A 25,226-nucleotide genomic window follows, 5' to 3' on the forward strand; every position below is an offset into this window, starting at 1 on the left:
AAAAATATCCCCTGTAGGCTGTAGCTGAGTGAATGAGTGAGTGTACTGTGTGTTGTTAAGAGTAAGGAGCTAGCTCCTTATTCAATTCTCACTGACTCAATTAATTCCTATAAAGATAGCTCTTGCTTGGATCGCTTTTCATTGACACATAGTCTAGTAGTTGTCTCTCAGAAATATTTTACTAGTAAAAAGTATAGGATTAAGGTATATAATTTATAAGATTATAAGTATAAGTCTTTGAATGTCTCCCTACTCCCTTATGTATTCATTCTTTTGAGGAGGTCAATTATATGCACTTCATATTCTAATCAGTAAGCATATAGTATTGATGCACTCCAATGACATTTTGTTTGGAAGGAATAAAGCACAAGACTGGGGGTTCTCATGGATGCAGGACAGTATTCATAATTTAATTTATGAAATGTTAAACCAGTGATCGATTCTCGGTCATTTATTTCTTTAAAAAAAGATGATCCTATTAAGTAACATTATATAATGAAATTAAGTAGAACCTCAGGACTGAGGACCCTCCGTTGATAAAATATGTTGGTAAAGATCAGCTTCAATCTCTAGTTTAGTTAGAAGCTGCAGCTGGAGGAAGAAAGGGGAGTTTCAAAAGTAGAGTATTACAAAATACAATATTAACTTTAAAGGATTAATTGTTACTCAGGATGGGAATGGATGAGGACTATTTCCTAATTTGTGAGGAAATATTCTCTTTGCTGATCAGTGCAGGCTACTACAGAGCACAGATGAAGGGACTAAGCTCCTTTGACAAAATTGTTGGAGGCATGACATGGTGTCTACAAATGATGATATCTGGGGATGAGGAAATTAAGGAGGAAGACATTCTTGAGGATTTACTCTTCTCTGAGGATGTGTCTATTGGGGCTCAAGTTCAACTCACTGAAAAAGTAGTTCGAGTCTTGATACGTTTTGGATGCCCTCATGAAATTGATCCGCATCAATTGATTACGGGAGAAATGGATTTTCCACATATTCTCCCTGTTGTTCGATGGCTTGTAGAAAGAGGGATTGAAGCAAGAATGAAAATGATGAAGATGCATCGCCAAATTGCATTGAGAACATTCTATGATCAATATGGACATTTATATCCACCTTCACTTCTTCAAGAAAGGTTATTAAAAAAAGTCATTTCGTCCTATTTGATACTTGAAATATGTATAAACAATTCAGTGCATTTTGCATCCTCTGTTGTCCTTTAATAACTAATTAATTATTAGACACCATAAAATGTACTACAAACTGAATTTTCTTATTGCATCATTGAAATTTTTTAAGCATTTCTACAAATTTGATATTTTAAAAAGTTGTTCACAAATTAGTAAATTCAGTTTGAAATTATTTTTTCATAAATATTCTATTTTTTTAGCAAATTGAGTTCCCAAGAAACTTATGATATTGAAGAAGATAGGGAGGGATCTTCGGATGAAGAACAGGATAAATTAAATCCTAATTGTGAAGACCAAATTAAAAGGATCAGCTTAGAAATACAAAAACTGGAAGAGAAAAAGTCTAATCTATTAATAGAAATTGAAAAAGAGACCTCAATTCATTCTGAAAAGTCCGATCTACTTGAATCCCTTCGCAAAGTGGAAGAGAATATCAACTCAGATAATCCTGATGATAATAACAAAGTAGCTAAATTATCTTTAATGATTGAAAAAAGTGAAAATTTAAAAATGAAGGAAAAGGAGTTTAAAAAGACATGTCAAAGGAAACTTGATGAAATTATATCCAAGAATCAGTCACTTCTTAAAGAAATTTATGAATTAGAGCATTCCTCTACTTCTGAAGGTACTAAGGCTGCCAATCAAATACTCAACGATCTTCAGGATAAACTATCCTCTATATCAATGAAATTGGTTGTCGTTGAGCGAAAAATAGATGATGTACCCAGCAAGTTTGAGCTTTCCCAATATCATAAGCGTTTTGTAGAACTAGAAGAAATATTCGAATCCAAAGAGTTTGAGAGTCGAAAGCTAAATATATCTTATAGTACTTTTAAAGAGCTAAAAGTTTTTATCAAGAATCAAATTGTCAATTTAGACCATATCTCTGACTCCACACCTTTACCAAATAGTTTATCCATTAATGATTTCATTAGCCAATTGGAGAAACTTTTGGAAGAGGTCCAAACAATTAAGAAGACTATCAATGATCGAATGATCATTGAGACTGATAGAAAAAATAGAGCTTCTAAGGATCTGGAAGAGCTTATAGATAAGTATAGAGTCTATACACAGTTAGCTAAAGACTTACAAAAGCTTGTTGAGAAAAATGAGGACTGAGTGAATAAGTAAGCTTTGTCATTTGGTTCTTATTAATGTAACAATTATCTGTGATATAGGTTAGTTTTTTTTATGTATTTGACATTATGATAAGCTCTTTAATTCAATAATAATTAATTATTATTAATAAATTTTGACAAAAATGTAGAGTCTCCAAATGTGTAGTTTATTTGGTAATGATTGACTTCATTTATCTTAACAATTACACTAGTCAACAACAAAGAATTCTTATAAATTCCATATTGAATTATATTAGTACTTGACAAGTTGATCACGAATCCGTAATTAATTTTTTTGTATCATATCTGATTTTTGAAAATTTTCGAGGACAAATTCAATTTTGCTACTGGAAGAAGATTGGAAGCTGAGGATATGATTGATGATTAAATATAACTGGGTAATTTCTGTTCATTCATCCCATGTTTCTTAATAACTTAGGGACAGCACCATTTAATAAACAAATTTCGTATGCCTTCCCTAGGTTTGCTTCCTAAGATAATTCCGCCTTCAAAAAAAAAAAATCATAATAAAATAAAATGGTCTCCTAAATCTTTATCATCGCCTTAGTTTGAGAACCGCTCTCTTATATAAATGAAATAACATTTGGTACATTTTTTAATTTGATATCGAATAAAAAATGTGCATTCGACATTTTATATCAATAATTTTCTAACTATATTTTTACATAATAGGAAATGCAATTTCCTTTATTTTTCACCCGATTATAATTAATGTACTTCGAGGAAACTATGTTTTTCATGGTTATGAATATAATTTTGACTTTTTGAGGATATATACCCTTTTAAATAATCGTGTTGTGATTTTATATCCTCAAAAGCACATTTTGTTGGGAGGGAGAAAGATGGCCAAAACATGTGAATCAATATTGTAAGTTATGTCGATTTTTTTATATTTTTGCTGGAAAGGTGTTTACTATGTTAATTATATGTCATATTCTGTAATTTTTTTGCTTTAAATTGAGCTCTATGATTAATCTAAAAATATGATTGTGTTGTTAAGGAATCCTAGGAGTCTATATTTCCAATGCTGTTTTAGGAAGTAAAAAAAAACAATTAATATGGATTTTTATGTTATCGAGATCTAATGAAATTACTTATATCATGCACTTTTTATTGTTCAACATACCATTTATTTTGTGTATTATTGTTAGAACATAATGACTTTTTATTATAAAAGTATGAAATAATACTAACAGAGGATATTGATGCATTATCATCTATCTTATATGAATAAAAGTATTGAAAATATTAACTAAAACAAAGCAAAACTTTATTGTCTATACAGGGAACTCTGAAATGAAATGAAATGTCCTTGACAAAAAAACGTACAAAATAATATTTCTTATTATTAATAATAAAGTAAATGCAGTAAATTACTAGTGTATATTATGTGTTAAATTACATAATACATATTCTATGTAATTGAAATTATCAATATAAATTTATAAAAAATTTGAACAATTAAACTTTCTATAAAAATTAATTTAATGATTTTTTGAAATGAGTAAGATATGAGCTCTTAGAAGTTTCAATAAACTGCATTTTTAAAGAAGATATTGTACGACGTACCTAGATAATTTATAAAAAAGGTGTGCGGCCCAAGTTCTCATCATGCATCTTACTATTAATTCCGATCTTATCCTCTTTTGAGAAAAAATTGGGGTCAATTATTTTTGAGGAAGAGTCCATTTAATCTTGATTCCTAAAACAAATTTTAAAAGATTGTTAAAACCTAAATTCTTGCCAAATATTAATTCTATTGAAAATGATAAGTCCTCAAGAACTCTTAGAGATGAGCAAAAAGAAAAAAGTGAGATGTTTAGTCATTTATTGCAGTCCCTGACAGTACTTTCTATTATTTGTCATAAGGTTAAGGATTTAAAAAAACAAATAAAAGACTAGACAGCTTACCAATAAGTGGTAATAAGATTGACCTTGTGAATAGGCTTTAAAAAAAAACAAGGAAGATATCATTAAAAAAGATTGTATCGATAGATATTCTTAATTTTGTGTTTGAAACTGAAGAATCAAAATCTGTTTTAATGAATCCAACAAATCAGGAATTAGTGTCTGATATTTTAGTACCTAAATCTTCAAAGGAAAAATGTACAAATCAAAAATGTCAATACTTCAGTTTAAAGTTCTAATTTGCCGGCTCAAAAGAGCTTTAAAGCATGAAAAGAAAAAGACATAATGCATCTCAGTCAGTCAAAGATGTATTTCATGATAAACAAACCCATGCTAAAATACATTTTATTTGAAGGCGTAATGGAAATCGAAAAGGAAGATGGGAAAGTGATACACATAGTAAGAGATATGTGTACAACCAATTTGGGCATATCAAGGAATAAATCATATTTTACTCATCCAGGAAAATCATTTATTATAATGTATTTTTTTAGAAGATAATGATATAATTTCTTTTACATGGCGGATCCTCCACATCTATTAAATTTCTTAGAAACAATTTATTTTCAAGTGGATTTCAACTTCTGAACGTGGGAATTTTTGATAAATAATTGTTTAAAGAAGTACTCTGAGCGCAACCTGTAGGAAACCTAACACCACTTCATAAATTAAAGACCCTTCACATTTAATCCCTAGGAAATGATTACCTTAGTAATTGAACGCTGAATTACTTAGTCATGAAGTGGCAAATTTCATTAAACTTCATTGGTCCTAATTGCAATAACAATATGAATGTATCTATTTAATCAATACGTGTACACTATTTTTTCATTCAGACGAAAATACGATAACGAAAAACTAAAATGTTGCATGATCAAGCATGATGGTGGGTTTCATAATTCATATTTTTTAATTAAATCTCTGCATTTTGAAATTGTCCATACTAAGGACATAAATCATAATACTATATAGGTTTACTATAAACCTGTAAGCTAAGGCATAATCACGACCACTACTAATGGGTTAGAAGAACTAAGAAATTACAACAATCACATTAAATTTCTCAGTTCTGATTTTTAATATGGGTATATGTGTGACTATTTAAATCTAGTAAATACTTTTTTCCCCATAAAACTATGACAAATGACCTTTTGAACTTATGTTATGTCATTTTTGAAATTTCTCAGTTCTTCTACCCCCATTTGTGGTGGGATTTATTTTATCTCTATGAATGCTGTGCAAATAATTAGTAGTTACTATTTAATATTTATCACCCAACACTTCATACGAAAAGAAATAGAGAAAAGGCCCAAAATCAGTTGGTAGGTAGCCAATTCTTCCCAACTATGTAATTATCATTCAATAATTGTTGAGTAGTGTTCACAGCTTAACAAGAGTTAATCGACGTTTAGAATACTGATTAGAAGAAAAGCAGCAGAAACTTTGATAGCACCAAGGCAAGGACTTCTGTAAGCTTACAGGTGTCCTTGGCCAAGGTGATTAATGATTATATATCAGAGAGAAGAGAGAAAGACAAAATAGTTGTTATTACATCGATAAATTTCTCCTAAGAGTAATCAACTAGGTTGCGTTGTCTTTGTGGCCTATAAATTAGGCCACCGTTATATTAGTAAGGCAAGTTATAATAATTTAGGAATCGTCTTACGTTAAATAATTTCGAATATTTAAAGTTCGAGACTCCTGAATGCCCTTCAATATATGAAGACAGTGAGGCGACATCTATTTTTTAGTCATTACTATACATACAATCATGCATAGTTTAAAATGAAATCCTGAAATAATAATGCTTGAATGACCTTGGTATGACAAAAAAAGATCATTAATATATCATGAAAGGACATTTATGTTAATAGTTGTCATGCATCAAATATAACTATATTAATAATAGACTCAAACCAATGGAGCAATGCCACACCAATACTTTAATAATTAATCAATACAAAGGAATTTTATCTTATATCAAGGGAATACTTCTTATACATTCGAATGTTATCAAAGATTTACAAAGCTTGAAATATCCTCTGACGATGAATGAAATTACCACTAGATTTGCTTGACTTACTATGTTTGTCTTTGAGTATCTTCTTCAGTCGCAGTGACAAGTATTTCTTCAATATAAGATGTAGGAGACAGTTGCAATGGGCTTCAGTGCCTGTGGAAGTGCTCAAACAATGCTGTATATTGATGCTGTTTTCCAAGGTAAGCTGGCAAAGATATGTCAATTTCTCAATTGCGTATTTGTCAAGTATAGAAACTTCTTTTGACCTTAGTGTTTCTTCTGTGTGATAAAGTAGCTCACATAATGATCCAGACGTATAAAGTAGTCCCTTTTTTTCATCTCCATAATAATTTTTCATTAATTGTAATTCAATAAAAAAAGAAAAAAACCTGAAAGCAATTATCAAATGTAATTTCATGCCGTTTAGAGTTCTAAATCAATGTGGTATCACAATGCAATTCATTGCCATCATTCCAAGGTAAAACACTATTGTTCATTTGCTTATGTATACACGCTTCAATTGTCCTAGAAAGTCGCTTCTATTCGCGTGTTCATATAGAAAGCTAATTGCACTCCTTATTAAGTTTAAAAACTCTTTAATGTTAAATAAGATATGTTGATTATTTAGTTGCCGACCTGAAAATGTTTAAATTACACACATCAAAAGTCTAGATCCTTATAATAAGTGTAAGATTATGTTCACATGATGTGAATATCCAACTCATGTAGCATTTAAGAATAATTACCAAGAGTGTGTACATTTAATGGCAATTCAGATACACAATGTACGATTGGACATGAAAATAAAACTACAAAATGAGGTCTACAATAATTGCAAAAATACAACTAAAGGAAAAGGAGAAAAAAAAGACTAGCAAAATCGAAAAACTTACTTATTTACACAATTTAATATCAAAAATGATTATTCAATAAGTTATTTATTCAGCAAAATATACTTAATTAAATAAAATTACTCCACTTATGTACCATAGTCAACATCATTACTTAGGCTAAATAAGAGAGAGAAAAAATAACAAAAAAAACACACATGCATCGCACCTGATAAAAGAGGTTTCTTGTCTATTTTAAAGGGAAAGCAAAGTAGCATAAAGCTTTGGGTTCATTACACGACGCAGATTTAATTAAGAAGGTTAGTCAAAGTTAAACCCATCGTCAATATGGGACTGTCGTTTAGGAATTCAATTCTATAAATTCAGTAAAAGAAAGGCTAGAAATTGATCTAGTCACAATGAAAATTCTTAATTAAATATTAAGTTAATCAAATTAGAGTGTAAGCCAAAAGAAAAAGAAAAACAATCAAAAGAACGAGAACTTTTACAACTCAATTCATATCCACAAATTTATCTAATTCTAGTACGATGCCACCGTAAGGAAAAAACAACATATTTCATCCCCAATGCCCATAAGGACCAAGAAGGGAAAATTCTAGTTATTCAAATGTTGGAATATAAACTTTATGTTTATAATATAGACAACTAGGTACAAGCAAAATATCAGTTTCACCTACAAAAGCCCAAACTTATTTAAGGGGCGTTAAAACTTGTCTAAGCGGTTTTTTACGTTTCGTTGCCCAAATCTTAAATGAGTCACTCATGGCCCTGACTACCATTACATTTCCCTTTTACATGCCAAATCTCTTAAGTAGCTCTTTCGATTTGGCCAGTAGGATTCCATTCCAATTCATATCAATCCTTCCTACTTCGTCAATCACTACATTCTCCAGAGAGTGTTTTAGTTTAATAGATTCAAGTAAGTCATTCGACAAATACTTTTTCCTTTTTACACTATTGGCCGAGACTTAATCAGTTGTATTCCCAACAATTGTTGTGTCCAAGATATGCACATTCCCATCTTGTACTAATACAAGATCTGGTTTTAATGTCGTCTCCCCTATTTTGTACTTGGTTTTTAAGAACCTGCACTCCTGGCCGGTGTAACTTCAAGTCCAAGTAGTCTAACTTATCCAGCCTCTCTATGCTGAAGCCTTGTGCGCGTGGGCATGTTTGCAGGATATAGTTAACATTTTTAACCCTGTCTCCACAGCTTTTCCATTTGTTATTCTTTGGAATTATCTTATATCGATTATATTTAGACTTGGTTGTCACGTTGCCTGCCATGATTTGCACAACCCTTTTGAACTCTGTATTGTTCATATTAAAAGTATTGTCTTGGAGAAAGTTGTGATTTCCCTTACCCTGAAGAGGATACTTAATTCCTTTTGTGTCTACCGAGTTAATTAGGTTGGATTTGACTAGTTCTTGGAAAATTATTTCATTGCTAAGTGTCCTTGATGCATATAATACGGAATTGTATTGTATATATGGATAATTATATAACCTGGACACTTTAAGCCTCACTCCTGATAAATGACTTCTTTATGACTTGTGAGTGCCTTTTGTGATTGGAAAACAAGTGTAAGATTATTCCAGACTTTAATTAAAGATAATGCCCCTTTCTTTTCTTTATAGTTTTGTCTGAAAAACATATTCTATTCTGCTATTGCTTATAAATAGTTATTGGGAATTATTAAGTGATTATGTGTTAAAAAATATAGGTGACTCCTTAACTTCTGTAGATTTTATTGGAATATTTGAATGCCGTTGCAATTTTCACACTTATTGACACAGGAATCCTCTTCTAAGCAGCTAAATTGCTTCTTAATATATTGGAATATTATTCTCTCAAAAATCTGGGATCTATAAATAAATTATCAAGTGTGTGCAATATGAGCTAATTAAAAGTTGTTTTATTGAAGACAATATTTAAAATTAATCTAAATTATATTACTATTATTTTATTTATTCGCCTTTATTGGTACTTGCAAATACTATTTTGTTATTGAGATTCTTGTCAGGCGAGTAGAAAATTCAAAATCATTCCTATTATTAGTTAAATAACTATTAATGTGTTGTTTTACAAACTATTCCATACTATATAAAAGTGGGGATACTATAGAAAGCTTGATTTCCCTAATATATGTATATCTCTCTCAAGAGAGAAGAGTCTAAATCACAAGGCAAAAGAGGCTTACCCAAGGCATCATATTAGGTTACGTTAGTAAGATAATTACATTGAACTCTATTTTTATTGTATTCAAGATAAATGAAAAATTTAGATCTTATTGTTAGTTTATCTTTCTAAAATGAACATTTCATATTTAGTGCATAATATCCACTTATTCTTAATATGTTATTGATATCCTAACTATACAATATTTATTTGAAAATGTATGTTCTGAACTATTTTTTTTATTCAAAACAACTTTTAATATATATATATATATTTTTTTTTTTTCAATTAATTTTAGTACTTTAATCTTCGGAGGGTATAAATTTACACTAATGGAATTGTCTTATAAGAAAATAAAATACTATTTTTTATATGAATACAATTAGTTATAAAAATTTGAATTTCCTCCTACATTGGCTCCTCTGTGACGTCATACAATTTTAAACAAAAGCAAAGAAATCTCTTATCGACACAGCAACTTGTAAATATAGTAATTTCATTTATCTATAGTTTTGTACGTACCCATCTTGACCTTTTTAGTGTGCAAATGAATATCGGTAATAATAATTCACATTTTATTCGTTTAGCCCTCCATCTTTTGATTTACTTTCGTCCAAAACGACGCCTCCCCTTCCCCCCCAATTGTAGGCAACAACTCCTGATATTTACCTCAAAGTTCTTTTGTGATATTATATATTAAAATAAGTTAAGACAAACTCAATTTTCAAACTATACATTCATTAATATTTTGAATTAAATTATTTAGTACTTCATTTATCCTTTTATATTCTCTCTACTAGTTCTTCCCCTATATCGACCGATGTAATTGTCTTCAAAATAACCGGCAATGACTCTGAGATCCTCAGGAAAGGTTTCTGTGAGGATCTCAAAAGGAGATCAGGAGGTAGAAAAGCCAATGTCATAAGACTCTTTATTTTAATTCGTATATCCTCATTTTCAATAAAAATTTGTCATAACCCTGACTTCTGAATTTGCCTCCACAACGACTGGCCCAAATGAAAAAAAACAACAACTTTAGTCAAAGGAAAAACCTCCTCAGTTGTAGTGTAAATATCGTATTTATTTCAAAGTTAGCTAATAGTATTTAATGGGATTAAGAGTAATTCCGTATGTGTTCCCCATTAATCCATCCGAAAATCCATTGTATGTATCACGGCTTTTCTTTGGAAGAAGTGCATATACACATGGAATTACTGTGTCCATGACTAGTACGTGTACCGTAAATAATCGATAAAATGTAATCGGACTAACTTTATAAGTTCCATCCACAAACCAATGTAGGTATCTGTTCATTATTTCTATACACTTTTTAGTTTTTTGAAATGCATGTCTTTCGAATTTATAAGACTCCTTAATGAGTAATTACTGTGTAAAAAGATGAAAACCTTGAGAAATTTGTTGACTATTCTAACTCGTATAATTCATTAACTCTTAAAATTTAAAAACGTAAGTAAATCATTTTTTATCTTCTTAGCTACTCACCATGATTTTAGATACAAGTTCTGTTTTACAGGTGCATGATGCATTCCTTTATTTAGATAAAATTGGCGAATGTAGTGTTTATTGATAAAAACAGAGCCTTCGATAGACTACCTTAGTTTATTTCTTCCTTTAAGAATGCTGAATATTTCTGCATTCAATGAAGCTAGCAGAGTGATGAAGGAGCACCCAAAAGATCCGTTCCAACTCCTGTGAAGCCTTCTCCTAAAAAATAAATAAATACAAGTAATATAGTTTTGAATCAAGTAAAAATGGTTCATAAATCAAAGGTTTACTGTCATAACATTGGATAATGAAAATGATCTAGAGGACCCATCGATCGAAGTGTTTGAATGCCATCCCACTCAATATATTTAGAAAATTCATCCCTCCACATAAGCTTAGGAGTTGAGACGAAGTCTGATAAGAGCCTCAGTTGCTTCTTCCCATTTGATTTTGAATACAACTCTGGTGGTAATAGTTGCTTAAAATACCACATGATATTGAGAAAAAATTACAACTATTATAATTGTATAATTTTACAAAATTCATATGAGTATTTTGAAACTTTCCATTACAATTATGACGTTGATATTACTTGAGAATATTTGGGATGATTCTATTTGACTTTTGTAATGTGAAACCACATATATCAAAAATTAGATATACTTGACCTAACTATTTTGGATATGCATGACTCTATTTCACCATATTTAAGGAGTTATCCACAAATCCTATTCTCATACATTTATTATAACATCATATACATACTTGTTTAATATAAACGATCCCTAAATTCATCGTATAAATAACATACAATATTTTGTCATGGGTTTAAGGAAATTAGATTAGGAATATTCGAAATATTTATTGTATTTTATATGTCATGCGGCTCATGCCTATGGCGAAACAATCAGGCTAAGTATCTATTTCAATAGAATTTCATAAATAATTTTAATATTTTTATAGAACTCATAATAAATTAATTACTTTTTTTTTATTATTCAACAACCGGTCCAAACAGCCATAACATTCAATTATTACTTTTCCCCCTCATCGTTTACTAACTATACTTCTCAATAATAATGATGGAGGGTTTAAGCACGGACATCTCTACTCTTTGGGTACCTGACTGTAAAAAGTGGCTGACAGTCTTAAAAAGGAATATGAAGTTTTTATAACTAATATGATTAGGACGGGTAATTGTTTTATTAGACAATAAAAGATAATTCAAGTAATACATTAACATGTACATAATTAAGTGGAGCCTGATTGAATCTTAGAAATAGTTCTTGAAAAGGACTTGACATTCTTAGCTGTATTCTGATTTGAAGTCCTTTTTCTGCTCCCTTGACGGACCCCATCATTTAGTTGACTGACCAAATTCTTGCCCATCACATTGAAGAGAATTAGCAAAATCTTGCCGTGCAAACTACTCCATTTGTGACCTTGACCGCAAGCAATGGCATTCATAGCTTCAATAGCTGAATCAGAACTATCCAGCATTTCCCCCAAACGTAATTACAAAAGAAGCTCTTGTATTCGAGGTGTTAAGAAGTGAATCATTTCTTTCCTGTACGTTGGTGAGGAAGCTAAATAAAGAATGAGCGTAAAGACAAGTAAGAAATAGGATATCGGTTGGAGTTGATAGCCCTCCTCTACTTATAATTTTTATCAACTTAACCAAATTAACTTGTTCCTCTTCGGATTCAGCCATCAATCTTATGCCAGTGTTAAATGGAGAGTCAAAAAAGAGATCTGTATGATGAACACTTCGTTTTCTTATTGAGAGAGAATGCGATGTATCCAGCAAAATAAAATACAATGCATTACTTTCTCCAATGCTGCTCATTTTCTCTAGGTCTGAAGGCTTCCAATCAATGGGAAGTATTTCAACTTACTTTATTCTCGTCTACATCAGCCATCACGTCCTTAATCTCAAAGATAGTCATACAATTGAATTTTACTAGACACTTTACCCTGATTTTCTTTTCTGGCTCCAATATCTGTCTAACACTAATATAATAATTAGTTCCGTCTAGTGGTCTATACCAGCTGAATCTTCCCTTTATACTGTCAGACTGGAACATGGCAACCAATATATAGTCGAAGTCCTTATTCTCCCTATCCAGCAAGATCTGCTGCGGCCAAACAAGTATGCTTAGTTGCCAAAAAAGTATATGTCGTAGATATATAACAACTTCTTCACAATGATTTGAATCACTTAGGCCAACTGAACGATTCAGGGTGTGTTTACCAAACAAGGCCCAATCATCTGATTGCAACCATAGCATTATATTTGTGTTAAGCAAAGAAGCGGCTGCAAAAAGCTCAACATGTGTTGCCTATTCATTGGGTAATGCCATTCTACCAAGATGTTCTTCAACGTTCTCTCCATGGTTCTTTAATTTTTCTGTTTTTGTCATCATATGGCTAACAATAGCCTGTCTAATTTCGATATGCAATGACTGTGCCCCAGTTATAGCGAACGATATGCTCCTGTAAAAAATGATGAAATATTTTTTAGGTTTAATTGACATAGACTAGACAAGTTCAGCCTTCATTGACCCATCTAACCCTGAATGAGCTTGTGTAAAATACGTAACGAAAGAAACAATTGCCATCACCATTCATCCTTTCAATAATGAAATGTTTTTAGGTTTAATTGACATTGACTAGACAAGTTCAGCTTCATTGGCCCATCTAACCCTGAATGAGCTTGTGTAAAATACGTAACGAAAGAAACAATCGCTATCACCATTCATCCTTTCAAGAGTTGCAGGTTTGATGAGTAAACCTCCTTTTTTTTCTTGGGCGATGAATGCTCTGATCAGTTAGCTGTAATTGAGCAGCTTTTTCATATTGCCAATAAGCAGTGACAGGGTTGTAATTGCAAAGTGTCCTGTTTTCGATCTTCTCGACTTGTATATCATCTTACGCTGTCTCTTTTTCATTTTTTTCTCTCTAAGTTTTCATCCTCTTTGGGAGAAGCAAATGGCTTTAAGTTAGAAATGTTTAGCTTTGTCTGAAGTATTTCTCCTTTTTTATTTTTCAGGGTACAAACTTTGTTGTCTTAAATCTTTAAAATAAAATAAGGCCCATGAAAGGTAAAACTGTTTTACCACCTTTCCTGTCCTTTATGTACAGTCTTTCAGTAAAACTTGCTGTTCCTCAGAAAGGTATGAACCAGTCAGTCCTTATCGTTGGTCGTATTTAGTTTTTTGAGTTGCCTGTGGAAGCTTGATATTATTATATGCTGTATCAAATGCTTTTTCCTTTATATTAATAATCATTTTCTTCACTTTCGTCACTTCATCTTCATTAAGCTCACTCATTTCTTCCTCGTTGTTTCGATAAGCAAAATTGGAATCGTTATCAGTCATGTCACTACCATCTAAATGATTGGAAAAATATATAGGCAATATTGGCTGTCTCCCATACACGAGAAAAAATAGTGGCATCTTTGTTGATCGATGTACAGTTGTACGATGAGCAAATAACAATGGGTCAAGACATCTCGACCATCCTTCAGGTTTTCCTTGTAGAACTTTAAGAAGTTTATACTTAACCCCTGCATTCTGCCTCTCCACCAGACCGTTAGCTTGTGGGTGGTAAGCACTTGTTAGTCGTTCATGGATCCCTGTAAGTCGATACAACTCTGTGGATACAGAATTGACAAACTCTCTCCCTTGATCATTAATGTGAATTTTCCCACATGAGTGACGACAAATTAGTTTAAATAGAAAGCTTGCAACTGAAACCGCTGTCTTATCTTTCAAAGGCTCTCCTTTAGTCCATTTTGAAAAATAATCAATGACCAGTATAAAGTAACGATATTTGTCACATTCAGGAAGTGATGCTAAATCTACTCCTATCTGTTGCATTACTTCTTTTGGAGGAAGAACATTCTGTAATAGAGGTTTCTCTTGCCTCCACTTATTATTAACTTTCTGACACATTCAACAGAACTTGCAATGTTCTTTAATATCAGAGTCCATTGTGCGCCAATAAAATTTTCTGTTTAAAATATTCGTCATAGCCGTTACTCCCCGATGCCCACTCATACTTTGACTTTCAATCCTGTTTCCCAGACCTTCGGAAACACAACAAATTACACATTTCTCTTCAGCTTTTGTAAAGAAAACTCGTACCAAACCTGGGGTGATGTGAGATTGATTAAGAAACGGTATTATGGTGAAAAAAGTTCGTCTGACTAACTTCAACTTTCTCTCCAGTTTTGTCATAATTCTCTTTCTTGTAGAAAAGTTCTTGGTCCATAAGAACAAAGGGTCTACATGCCTTTCGGAAGTTGGCTTTTCCCCCTTTGGTTAATACAGTTGGTGGTCACCTCCCTTCAGGAGATCTTGATAAATAAATTCAAATGCCACATCCGGCATTATCAACACTTATGGATCGTAACTGAATTTGTTAATGCATTTGTAAATATAATTTCAATCATGTACATATAGAGTGGAGTACTTTGGGATTTATACGGGAGATTACTTAAGTCATTATCCCATATGACAGCGGAACTCTCCAGTTCCAAATAACTATTTAAATGTAATATCAGAATAGAATATGCTTTGTAGACCGAAATATCGAGAAAAAAAGAGAAGCGCATTATATTTACGAATCATGTTATCATTTTATCTTACACTTGTTTTCCAATTTGTAAAAGGACTCAGTAGTAATAAAGAAATCGGGCGTGAGATTGAAGTTTCCAGGTTACATAATTATCTGAATAGACCGTATATCCCAAAGTCCAATTTATAAATGGAATTGATTCATATAAATCTGATTGCGATGAGTGATTTCTGCATTCTAATTTATATACAATACATCATGGCACTGAACGACTCTTATTAATGGAATATTTTTCTTAAAGTAGGAAACGAAGGAGAGTTGACTTTTAATAATTTCAAAGAAAGAGCTGTGAATAGAAGTATCTCTGTTCCTTAGTTCTTAAATGTAGAAGTATACGATCATTTCATAGAAGATCTGGGGCAAATTATGTATAGGGACGATAATTAACGAGATCAGAAGTCAACATCACAGATCTTATCATAAAGAGGCACTTAACTTAAAGTAGACGAGATCCACCGAGGGAAACACTTGTTCAATCAAGGGATTTCACCTTAAGAGTCAGGATCCTGTAAACAGACCTTGACATTGAAGAGAGTATCAGAAGGCGTGAAAATTGGATATTCCTATCAACGGGAAGGATGGCTCGATTTGGAACCATCCAAACGACCATGAATGAAATGTCTTTTCAACACTTCACTAATCACTTTTCTAACCTCCCTCTTTCTGCTGACAAAAAGAATTCCAAGTCCTACCTACTCGGGTCTGTAGGTTTTGTGACTCAAAAAGAAGTTGTTAGTCCCCTTTTCCTCGAGTCATCTCCTCATTATTTTTTTAGTGAGGTAAGAAATAGTGTTGCGTCAGTCCTTAAATATTATCCTTCGGACTGTCAGTCACTGATAAAAAAAAGAAAAGAATTAAGTGTAGTGACTTTATCAAGGACCAAATAAGTTTTAGGAATACTGAAATATAATATAAGCAGGACTAAATTGATTAAGTTCGTACCCAACACTAGTAGCATATCTGTATATAAATTATACTATAGGAATAGAAAGGTGTACAAATTTTCTGTCTGCTGCACATCCTTTGGATTTTCTGAAAAACTTGTAATAATCAAGTTAAACTGATTGCTTTGAGTTGGAGCTATAACTAAGTTAGGAACAGTGTTCATCATGGATCCTATGGAGAGACTCAACGATGTGTCAGTTCAGTTTATGGAGGATAGAAAAGAAATCGAAGATCGTATTGAAAAGCTAAGTTTGGAGCTTAAAGCCACAGGGAAAAAGAAAAAGAACTTTTTATCTAAATCATTGAAAGAGATGAAATTGGGCACAATTAATGCTCTTCAAGCCAAGTTGAGGACGAAACTATTTGAAATGGAAGAGTTTCAATCTCGCATTCTTGAAATTTTGTCTTTGAATCCCCCAAATAAGGAAAAAAAGGTACATTTCTTGTACTTGATTTTTATGATTTCTTGACTATTGTCTACTTTTATTAGTTACATTTAGAAATTGATATTTTTTCGAAGCATCTACCAATTTACCGATTTAGGAGTACAATTTTAGAATCCATTGAAAAAAATGACGTAACGATACTTGTTGCTGAAACGGGTTCTGGGAAATCGACGCTCGTAACTCAATTTTTGCATACAAATGATGAAGATATTGTAATATATTGTTGTCAGCCACGAAAATTAGCAGCAAATGGATTAATGGAGTACACAAATACTTGTCTTGGTAAAATATCTGTCCACCACGTACAGAAGGTCCTTCCATAACGCACTTTTTAAGAACATGAAAATTCTGTTTTATATGAAATCCGGGACTATATTAGTACAAACCCCGTAACATGGGATATTTAAAAAAAATAAAGTCTACTCTTGAAAACCCTTTAATGGATTTTTCAGCATATTTAGGGCAATAAAAGTACTTACGTACGTAATCAACGAAGATTATTTTCTAACCCATCAAAATTAAAAAAATATGTCTGAATATTGTTTTTGACAGAAGAAAACACGTTATGAGAGGAGTACATCCCACTATGAGAGAGCCGCAGTTTGCTTAATTTATGTTATTTGATACTGCGTTATGTGGGGGCCCCTGTACGCCTATGCTATTTTTTTGTTTAATCGTAACCTAGATTTGGACCCAGAGGAAGCAATTGTTGCTTTTGATTTCAACAATTGGGATACTAATTATATTCCTGGACGGTCAAAAATTATATTTACAACCAATAATGGCCTTTTATCAAGGTGGCGAGAAGATAATTCCTTGAAGGGAATAGATGTAGTGATCATAGATGAAACCCATGAGAGAACTTTATCTACAGATCTTTTACTTGGGATTATGAAGAAATTGAACAAGTGCAATCATTTACGGGAAAAAAATATTAAAACTCTCATAATGTCTGCTACTATTGATCCGTCGATATTTTATGATTATTTCTCAAGCTCTGAAGTCAAAGTAAATTGCATTTCTATTCCTGGAAAAACATTCCCTGTTCAAGTTATTTATGATAATACTCCTTTATCAAATCAGCCGAAGGACTACGTTTCACGAACAACTTCAAAAATAATGGAAATTCTTCAAAATGAAGAGTTAGGTGATATTTTAGCCTTTCTAGCGACACCACCTGAAATTGAAGAGGCTGTTGATATTCTTCAAGAAGAGTTACGTTCCATTAATAGAGATGTTAAAATTTATCCACTTCATAGTAAGGTCGAGATAAAGGACCAACGAAAGTTGTTTTCCAAGGATGGTGTCTTAAAAAATGAACAAAGAGTGATAATTTCTACCAATATTGCAGAAACGTCTGTAACTTTGCCAGATATAACATGTGTGATTGATTCTGGTCGACATAAGGAGTTTTCATTTGACATGGTTAGAAATGTTGGTGCATTGACATTATCCTCAATTTCTCAAAGCTCTGCTCTTCAAAGAAAAGGAAGAGCTGGAAGGACTGGACCTGGAACTTGCTACAGACTCTATACTAAAAATGATTATGATAATTTCATTTCTTCTTCTTCACCGGAAATATTGTGTTTGCCTATGGATCAAGCATTACTCACATTGTTTCATCTTGGATTTTCTAATCCTGAAACTTTTGACTTCATTGATCCGCCATCAAAAGAAGCAATTTCTGTTGGAATAGATTCACTTTCTTCCCTCGGGGCCATAAAAACTCAATGTACTACTAATAAAAATTACTTGATGACTGAAATTGGTCATAAAATGACAAGACTCAATGTTATTCCCAAATTGGCTCATTTGATTGTTAACACATTAAGTTTGCATAAGGATTTGATATTAGACGTTTTGATCATATGTGGGGTTGTCACTAGAGGATATAGTATATTTTATCGTAGTGAAGACTTAGATGAAGCCAAACTTAAAAAGTTAAGATTTTGTAATGGTAAAGGAGATTTCATAACAATGATTGATGCCTTTAAATTGTGGTATGAAGTTCCCAAGAAAGATCGGGGCAAGTGGGCTCTCAGAAATATGATCAGTAATAGAACAATGAATGATACATTAAAATTTGTTAGTAAAAATGTCAGAATTGTTGAAACTAAGTTTCATCATCGAATTCGTCGAAATGGAGAAGAAATACAATTCGGTTGCAGTAAAGCTAAGTATGATGATATTTTGAATTTAATTTATTCGTCATTCAAGAAGTCAATTGCTGTTTTTGCTGGACATCCAAAAGCAGGATATATCAACAGTATAAATGGTGATGTCATGAAACTGCATCCCAGTAGTAGTATTAACTGTTTGGAGAGTAGTTTGAAGTATGTTTGCTATGATAAAATTTTGAAAACATCACAAAAGTTTATATTTCACGTGTCCATGGTGAAAAATGAATGGTTGGATGAAGACGATATTTTTATCAACGATCATATTAAGTTGAAGACTGTAAGAAAGTATGAAGGATATTCAATGATGGGGTCCTATACTCTAAAGAAATATGTGTTCCATAAGTTGAAAAAGTTAAGAAATGATTTAAATATTAAAATCTCAATCAATTCTGCTGAAAGAGGAATCACAAATTTTTTTGAAATAGATATATCACTCGAAAAAGGATCTATTTCGACATGGTGCCATCCAGAAAACGAATCTATTGTCGTACCCTCCGTAAAAAGCTTGTTAAATACTGCTTTAGAAGAGGTTTTAAATGAAAAAATGAATATACCATTGGATGAAAAATCAAATTTACTTGTGATTGGTGCTTCAGGACTTGGAATTTATCATTTTAATTCAAAATCTTATTCAAGTTTCAAAATAGTTCATAAAAATGAGTCTGATAAAGTAGAATTACCCATTAAACAAATTGAAGAATTAATGACCAACAATGGCATCGATTTTGATTTTTTAAAGCGTAAAGATGAACCATGTTTTTCATTTAAACAAAGTCAAGTAGGCATTCAAGCTAGATCTCTTGTACTTGAACATTATTCAGATGTTTTAAAATGTATATGGAATTCAACGAGCTCAAATCAAACTAGTGTATGGATCAATTTTAATTTTAGAAGTTATGGCTCTACTGATGAAGTGGTGGAAGCATTTCAGAAAAAAATTGACCTGGATATGAATATTGCAAGTCTTTAAAAAAAGTTAATTACTTAAATTTTTATCAGTGTTTCTACTTAAAAGGGTGCAAGAGTTTTGGCGATGCCTAGCAAGAAATGCTCAAGTGTGAATGTTAGAGTCAACGTTCCTTCTTATGATATTGGTCAAAAGATATTCCAAAATAATAGGGATTTTGCATCATTAGAAAATGGGGAATATATGTCTTCGACTTTATGTGTAAAGCAAGTTTTTGTGATTCCTACACGGGCAGTTCATTTAATAAAAATGCAATTCAAAGCTTACGAAAGGTTAATATTTACACACATTCACTACTTAATTGACATTTTTTAAATTTTCAGGAACATGCTCTTTCGTGATAGCGGTGATGATACAATCATTTCTGTATTAGATACTCACTTTTCAAATCATTCTTCAAGCGTCGGTTTGTTGAGTAATACAAAATTTCTTCAATCAATTCAAGGTTTGAAATATTTATAATAATCAGTGGCATTCCTCTAATTTCGGGGGGTAGAGCTGTTACCTATAGAAAATTAGGGTTGGTCTTAGCAATTGAGGGGTCCTATGCGAAACAGATTGCACTAGGCCTAAAACCTAATTGGATAAGGGTAAGGATGATTGAAAGATTGAGTTAAAAAAAAAGTTACTTTTTTATAAAGAAAAGTGCGTAGCCTTTTTTTTAATGATGAATATTTCTTTGTAGCTTTAATAATCTATGGTAGGTAATTACAAATTATGATAAGGATAATGTAGTATTATATCTAAAATTATTAGATTGTCAATCATTTATAGTTATAATTTTAGAATTTTCTAGATATTAAAGTAACATGTGGCCCATAATTTGTAGATTGTACACTACGTATGTATATATAGATGATCCATTGACCCATGTATTATTATGCATAATTTGAAATTATATACCTCTAACTCAATCCAAATCTGAGCTCTTTCTCATGAAAATTTGATCAAAAGTTGTTATGAAATCCTTTGCTTTTGGGATTGTAGTTGGTAAAATTACTTCATTGATAGATATATATAATAAATAATTGAAATTTTTGGGATTATGTCATTAATAATTTATTTTTTGATTCTTTTATGTAAAGAAATATGCTTTATCTTGAAAAATCTTATAAAAATACCTTATTTTTTTCAAAAACGGCAAAATATACGTTTTTAGTTGGATCTTTGTATTTTAATCAATAAATATAGTATTTTGAGCAAGTTTGAAGGTGTTCGAACGAACTAAATACCATATTTGAAGCTTTTTCGGCAGAATTTTGATTTTGTTTAATCTTTTTAAAAATTGTATTGGTTGCAAAGTCATGGAATAATGAGTAATGGTGTGATAAATAAAAATCCTTATTTCATATATATATAGTATTTTTTGTAATTTGATTATATTTTACTATATTAGAGTATGTTTGATGAATCCTTACTTTCTTTTTTACTATATTTATTAAGTTATGGTTTTTATAAGCCACCATCAATCCATTACATTAACCCTACATTCAAAAAAATATTTAAAATAGTTTTATCTTTAGATGGTTAAAATTTCAAAAAAATTGAGGACCAACTTTCTTAAAATATTTAATGTCAAATACTTAAGTAGTTATTAACTTTTTCAATATATTAAAATATAATAATATTAAAAAAATGTCACATAAGTTTTTTGATCTATTTAATTGCTTTTCAATTATGTATTATACTTGGATATCATTACTTTGGTATACGACATACTACAAATCAAAAATTCATCAAAATCCTAAGTTCATCATCTTAAAGACCTCAAAGTTGGATTGAGTTAAGAATCCAATATTTAATTGTAGTGAGAGATTTATCAATAAAACCACTTATCAAACTTGAGTCCAATTCGTTTCCTCGTAGAATGACCCATATCAGGAGTGTCTTCAAGGAGGGAATGAAAATTATGCAGTGGAGAAATGGAGAAAAAAATTTCAAAAACCAAGTACCCGCCTCACACACTCAAAAAAATAAAATGAATATATATATATATATGTAATCTTGCAGACACCCCTGCATATGTATTAATAATCTACGTCACATTTTAATTTATTTTATTAGATCATCAGTCATTTTAGTTATCATTTATATATTGAAAGCCATCATTTCATTTTAATGTATTTAAACTGCATATACTTGATATATTTACGAGTAAATCGTATATAATGTGCCTCTTCGTAAGGCAAGCTGAAGTTCCACCCTCTAACCGCCACTGTTCATACACTTGCCATTTTAATTAGGACTCAAATATGATAATCTCACAATCTGTAACCGTATAGGGATTAAAGTTATACTGGAGAAGTTCAGCTCCTCATTTGATATGAACCATCATTTTGAACACATTAAAAAATTAGAAGATATAAATCATGTTGCTATTGTGAAAGAAAAAAATGCATCCTGTCTTAGCTTTACAATTTTTGGAGGATCATTGTCAGTGCAGCATGCAAAGAAAGCTTTAATATCGTAAGTATTTATAATAAACTTAACCCTTAAAATACCAACATTTGACCCATTCTTTAAATGTGTTTGCTTGTCCTATTGGTCCGAATCTGCCATAATTTTGTGACTTTGTTTGTAGTTCTAGATATTAAATGAAACACAGGTTTCTTATTTCCTCAGTCTAATATTATCATCTGTGTATATATATATATATAATACAGTTTGTATTCGTGTCTTTTATGGTTGACCACACCGTTGGGCATAGGAGCTGAAACTTTGCATTGATGCCTCTCATAAGTCATGCTAAGTGTTGTCAAAATCGGGGTTTCTTGCCCAGCAGTCGGTACGATACATTAAATTGAAAATTCCAGTAATAGCGACGTCGTAGACTATAGGGGTTGCATGATTGATCAAAATCTGCCTATTTTGTCCAGCAGTCTCAACAATACATCAGATTGAAAATTCTAGTAAGCCCGATGATGGTCTAACCTTGTATTTCTATTACCCTTGCACAGTATCATCACTCAATGTATTTTATCTATATGGGTTTCCCTCTTCCTACTTGGCCAAACAACGCCGGGTAATCATTTGCTTCCCCCAATTAAGGAATGTTTTCTTTTCACTAGAAAATTTAAGATATGATTTTTTTCCAAAAACTTTCATATTTGAAATTTAATTTTCCCAATTTTTTGGTAAATAATGTAATTTTCTGTGAAAATGTATGGATTTTAGAAATGTTTCTCCAAGAAATGTAATCTTTGAACTATAATTATGGGGATTTTTTTACAAAAATTAATTTTTTTGCAAACAGTTGTAGATTTTTGAATTTTGTTTTCCAAAAAATTAATATTTGAATTTCCTTCTTCTTCGTATATAAGTCGGTTAATCCAAATATATAATCGACTTATGATGGATTATCCTTTGATAGGGAAGAGATCTTGTAATAAACCCCGTATTTTGCAATTAAGGAATAAAAAGATTTCACGTGTAGTAAATTGTCTGGTATTTTAAGGGTAAATAAAATCAATCAAATGAAGAGTTAATTTTGTATAGGTATTTTGATGAAGTAAAGGGTAAAACGCTGACTTTACCTTTTGATGGAAGAAATGGACACAAAGGTGTTTTACCGACACTCATAAAAAAATACGGAACAAATTTAATGAGGCTGAGTATTCGAGATGGTGTTTATAACATTGTAATTTGTCTTGAAAATAAAGTTATTCAAATAACTGGTCAAAATGATGTCATAAGTGCCTTGGATGAAGAATTGAATGACTTATTTGCTGTAAATTGCATTGAGGAATTGTATTTCCATGACTCATGTATTATTTGTGAAGTTTCACCCTCTGCAAAAAATAATTTTCGTCTTCAATTATGTGGACACAATGTTTGTCATGGATGTTTACAAATGTTAGTCACTTCCTCTAAAATTCCTATCAAATGCCCAATCAAAGTATGTAGTTTTAATAATACAAATCTGTCAAATGCCTTTCTTTAAATGATATTAACTTCATTTTTTTTTTTTTTTTTTTTTGAAGAAATGTGATACAGTTTTGTCTGTGATGGATATTAAAAGTGCTATTAGTTCTAGTGAATCAGTTAAAAAAATCTTTTATGAAAAGTGTCAAAAATATTATTTATTGTCATCTGGAATAAAATCATGTCCTAAGAGTGAGTGTGATGCTTTTTTTCAAGTGTCCGAGAATAATGAGGCTTCTATTTGCTGTAAAACTTGTTCTTCTATTATATGCTCTGAGTAAGGAGGTTCTTATATAATTAATCAATTAATTATACATATTTTATTATTTCAGATGTTGGGTTTTGAAATATTTATGTGACTGCTGTGCTTTTTAGCCTTATTTATGTAATGTATACATAGAAATAATATGTTTGGAAATTTAATAAAGTTTTTATTGCTATTTGTGGAGTTTGACTTTCAGGATGTAAAAGAAGACCAAAAGAGGAAAGTTGCCCCCCTAATTAAACATACAATACAGATCTTTTGTAATTACCAAAAAAAAAAAAAAATATATATATATATATAAATAAAGGTCAATTTAAAAATAAAGAAAGATAAAGATCAAATTTTTATGATCAAAATTTAATCAAATAAACTAGAATAAAAATTTAAACTTGAGTTTAACTAATGTCAAAATATTTACTCTCGGCCTCCTAAAACCGACACGTGCCTGTAATAGACAAGCCAATCAACGTGCACATAGCACTGTTGACTCCTTGAAGGCTTCCACTCTCGAGACAGTTTTCAAAATGCTCAAACGTCTTAATACGTCCTCAAAGTCCTATATTTAATGATTAAAAGACAAATTTCCAATTAAAAACACGAAATTTTGATTTTTTACGACAACATATAGGGTATTATTCTATGTCAAGGAACTTTTTAGAGCATTTTTGACATGGTCATCACCGATTTTGATAATTTTTAGTCAGGGTGTCTATCATAACAAAGAAACAACATGTGTGAAATTTTAGACTTATGAAGGCGCGAGGACCTGTTTGGGAGTCCCTCAAAGCTTGGCGCCCTTCGAAAGACTTTGGGAACTTGAGTAAGCCATAACTCTGTTTAAAATATACCAATTTATTTTATTTTATTTATTATAATACTTTAAAGAGTAAGAACTTTAACTCATATTCTATAAAAAATGTCATATGTGTAAAATATACAATTAAAAAATTATTTCAAGATATAAAAAATTTATAATACTCTTTATGAGTATCAAAAAGTTAGAGTGGTATCTCAATGTGATTACCTTCATTTAGGCCTATAACTGGAATCGCCATAATATTAAATTCC

At 31.2% G+C, this 25,226-nt stretch overlaps 2 protein-coding genes and 2 long non-coding RNA genes across 12 annotated transcripts; 2 read left to right on the plus strand and 2 right to left on the minus strand.

The window, feature by feature from the left end:
- The first annotated feature begins 33 nt into the window (after positions 1–33).
- fidipidine (coiled-coil domain-containing protein 93) lies at positions 34–2,464 on the plus strand. 4 transcript variants are annotated; one of them, XM_071887296.1, is made up of 4 exons: positions 34–204; positions 279–618; positions 671–1,138; positions 1,394–2,464. In XM_071887296.1, the coding sequence occupies exons 3-4, from the start codon at positions 672–674 to the stop codon at positions 2,310–2,312; spliced, it is 1,386 nt and encodes a 461-aa protein (XP_071743397.1). In that variant the 5' UTR covers positions 34–204; positions 279–618; position 671; the 3' UTR covers positions 2,313–2,464. The 4 variants fall into 4 exon arrangements, with proteins under 4 accessions (XP_071743397.1, XP_040564924.1, XP_071743399.1 ...); XM_071887298.1 differs by having other exon boundaries at positions 124–204; positions 282–618; XM_040708990.2 differs by having other exon boundaries at positions 34–618.
- Positions 2,458–11,279, minus strand: LOC121114887 (uncharacterized). Of its 3 annotated transcripts, none has more exons than XR_011779366.1 (5): positions 11,087–11,279; positions 10,794–11,015; positions 6,303–10,676; positions 3,902–4,034; positions 2,458–3,359 (listed from the first exon to the last, which is right to left on the minus strand). It is a non-coding gene; the product is annotated as an uncharacterized lncRNA (long non-coding RNA). The 3 variants fall into 3 exon arrangements; XR_005863365.2 differs by having other exon boundaries at positions 6,266–10,676; XR_011779367.1 differs by having other exon boundaries at positions 6,242–10,676.
- Positions 11,280–11,980: 701 nt separating this feature from the next.
- LOC139904990 (uncharacterized) lies at positions 11,981–16,099 on the minus strand. The gene is made up of 4 exons (XR_011779370.1): positions 15,009–16,099; positions 13,368–14,946; positions 12,770–13,289; positions 11,981–12,721 (listed from the first exon to the last, which is right to left on the minus strand). It is a non-coding gene; the product is annotated as an uncharacterized lncRNA (long non-coding RNA).
- Positions 16,100–16,183: 84 nt separating this feature from the next.
- LOC121114888 (uncharacterized) lies at positions 16,184–24,333 on the plus strand. Of its 4 annotated transcripts, none has more exons than XR_011779369.1 (9): positions 16,184–16,813; positions 16,870–17,107; positions 17,511–19,963; positions 20,021–20,244; positions 20,296–20,417; positions 21,722–22,438; positions 23,468–23,867; positions 23,953–24,170; positions 24,226–24,333. XR_011779369.1 is itself a non-coding variant. In XM_040708998.2 (9 exons), exons 1-9 carry the CDS (start codon positions 16,544–16,546, stop codon positions 24,266–24,268), a joined length of 4,191 nt encoding a protein of 1,396 aa, XP_040564932.1. In that variant the 5' UTR covers positions 16,184–16,543; the 3' UTR covers positions 24,269–24,333. The 4 variants fall into 4 exon arrangements, 2 of the variants coding, with proteins under 2 accessions (XP_040564932.1, XP_040564933.1); XR_011779368.1 differs by having other exon boundaries at positions 21,781–22,438; XM_040708998.2 differs by having other exon boundaries at positions 22,216–22,438.
- Positions 24,334–25,226: the final 893 nt, after the last annotated feature.

This window comes from Lepeophtheirus salmonis, chromosome 3 (assembly GCF_016086655.4).
Source record: "Lepeophtheirus salmonis chromosome 3, UVic_Lsal_1.4, whole genome shotgun sequence".
Taxonomy (NCBI): Eukaryota; Metazoa; Arthropoda; class Copepoda; order Siphonostomatoida; family Caligidae; genus Lepeophtheirus; species Lepeophtheirus salmonis.

What these genes read in the sequence shown, in the direction of transcription:
- fidipidine (XM_040708990.2), top strand. Translation starts at nt 672, where the DNA reads ATGGGAATGGATGAGGACTATTTCCTAATTTGTGAGGAAATATTCTCT. An exon ending in CCTTCACTTCTTCAAGAAAG is followed by an intron (nt 1,139 to 1,393) that starts GTTATTAAAAAA and finishes CTATTTTTTTAG; the next exon opens with CAAATTGAGTTCCCAAGAAA.
- LOC121114888 (XM_040708998.2), top strand. Translation starts at nt 16,544, where the DNA reads ATGGATCCTATGGAGAGACTCAACGATGTGTCAGTTCAGTTTATGGAG. An exon ending in GTACACAAATACTTGTCTTG is followed by an intron (nt 17,108 to 17,510) that starts GTAAAATATCTG and finishes ATCGTAACCTAG; the next exon opens with ATTTGGACCCAGAGGAAGCA. An exon ending in GCAAAGAAAGCTTTAATATC is followed by an intron (nt 22,439 to 23,467) that starts GTAAGTATTTAT and finishes AATTTTGTATAG; the next exon opens with GTATTTTGATGAAGTAAAGG.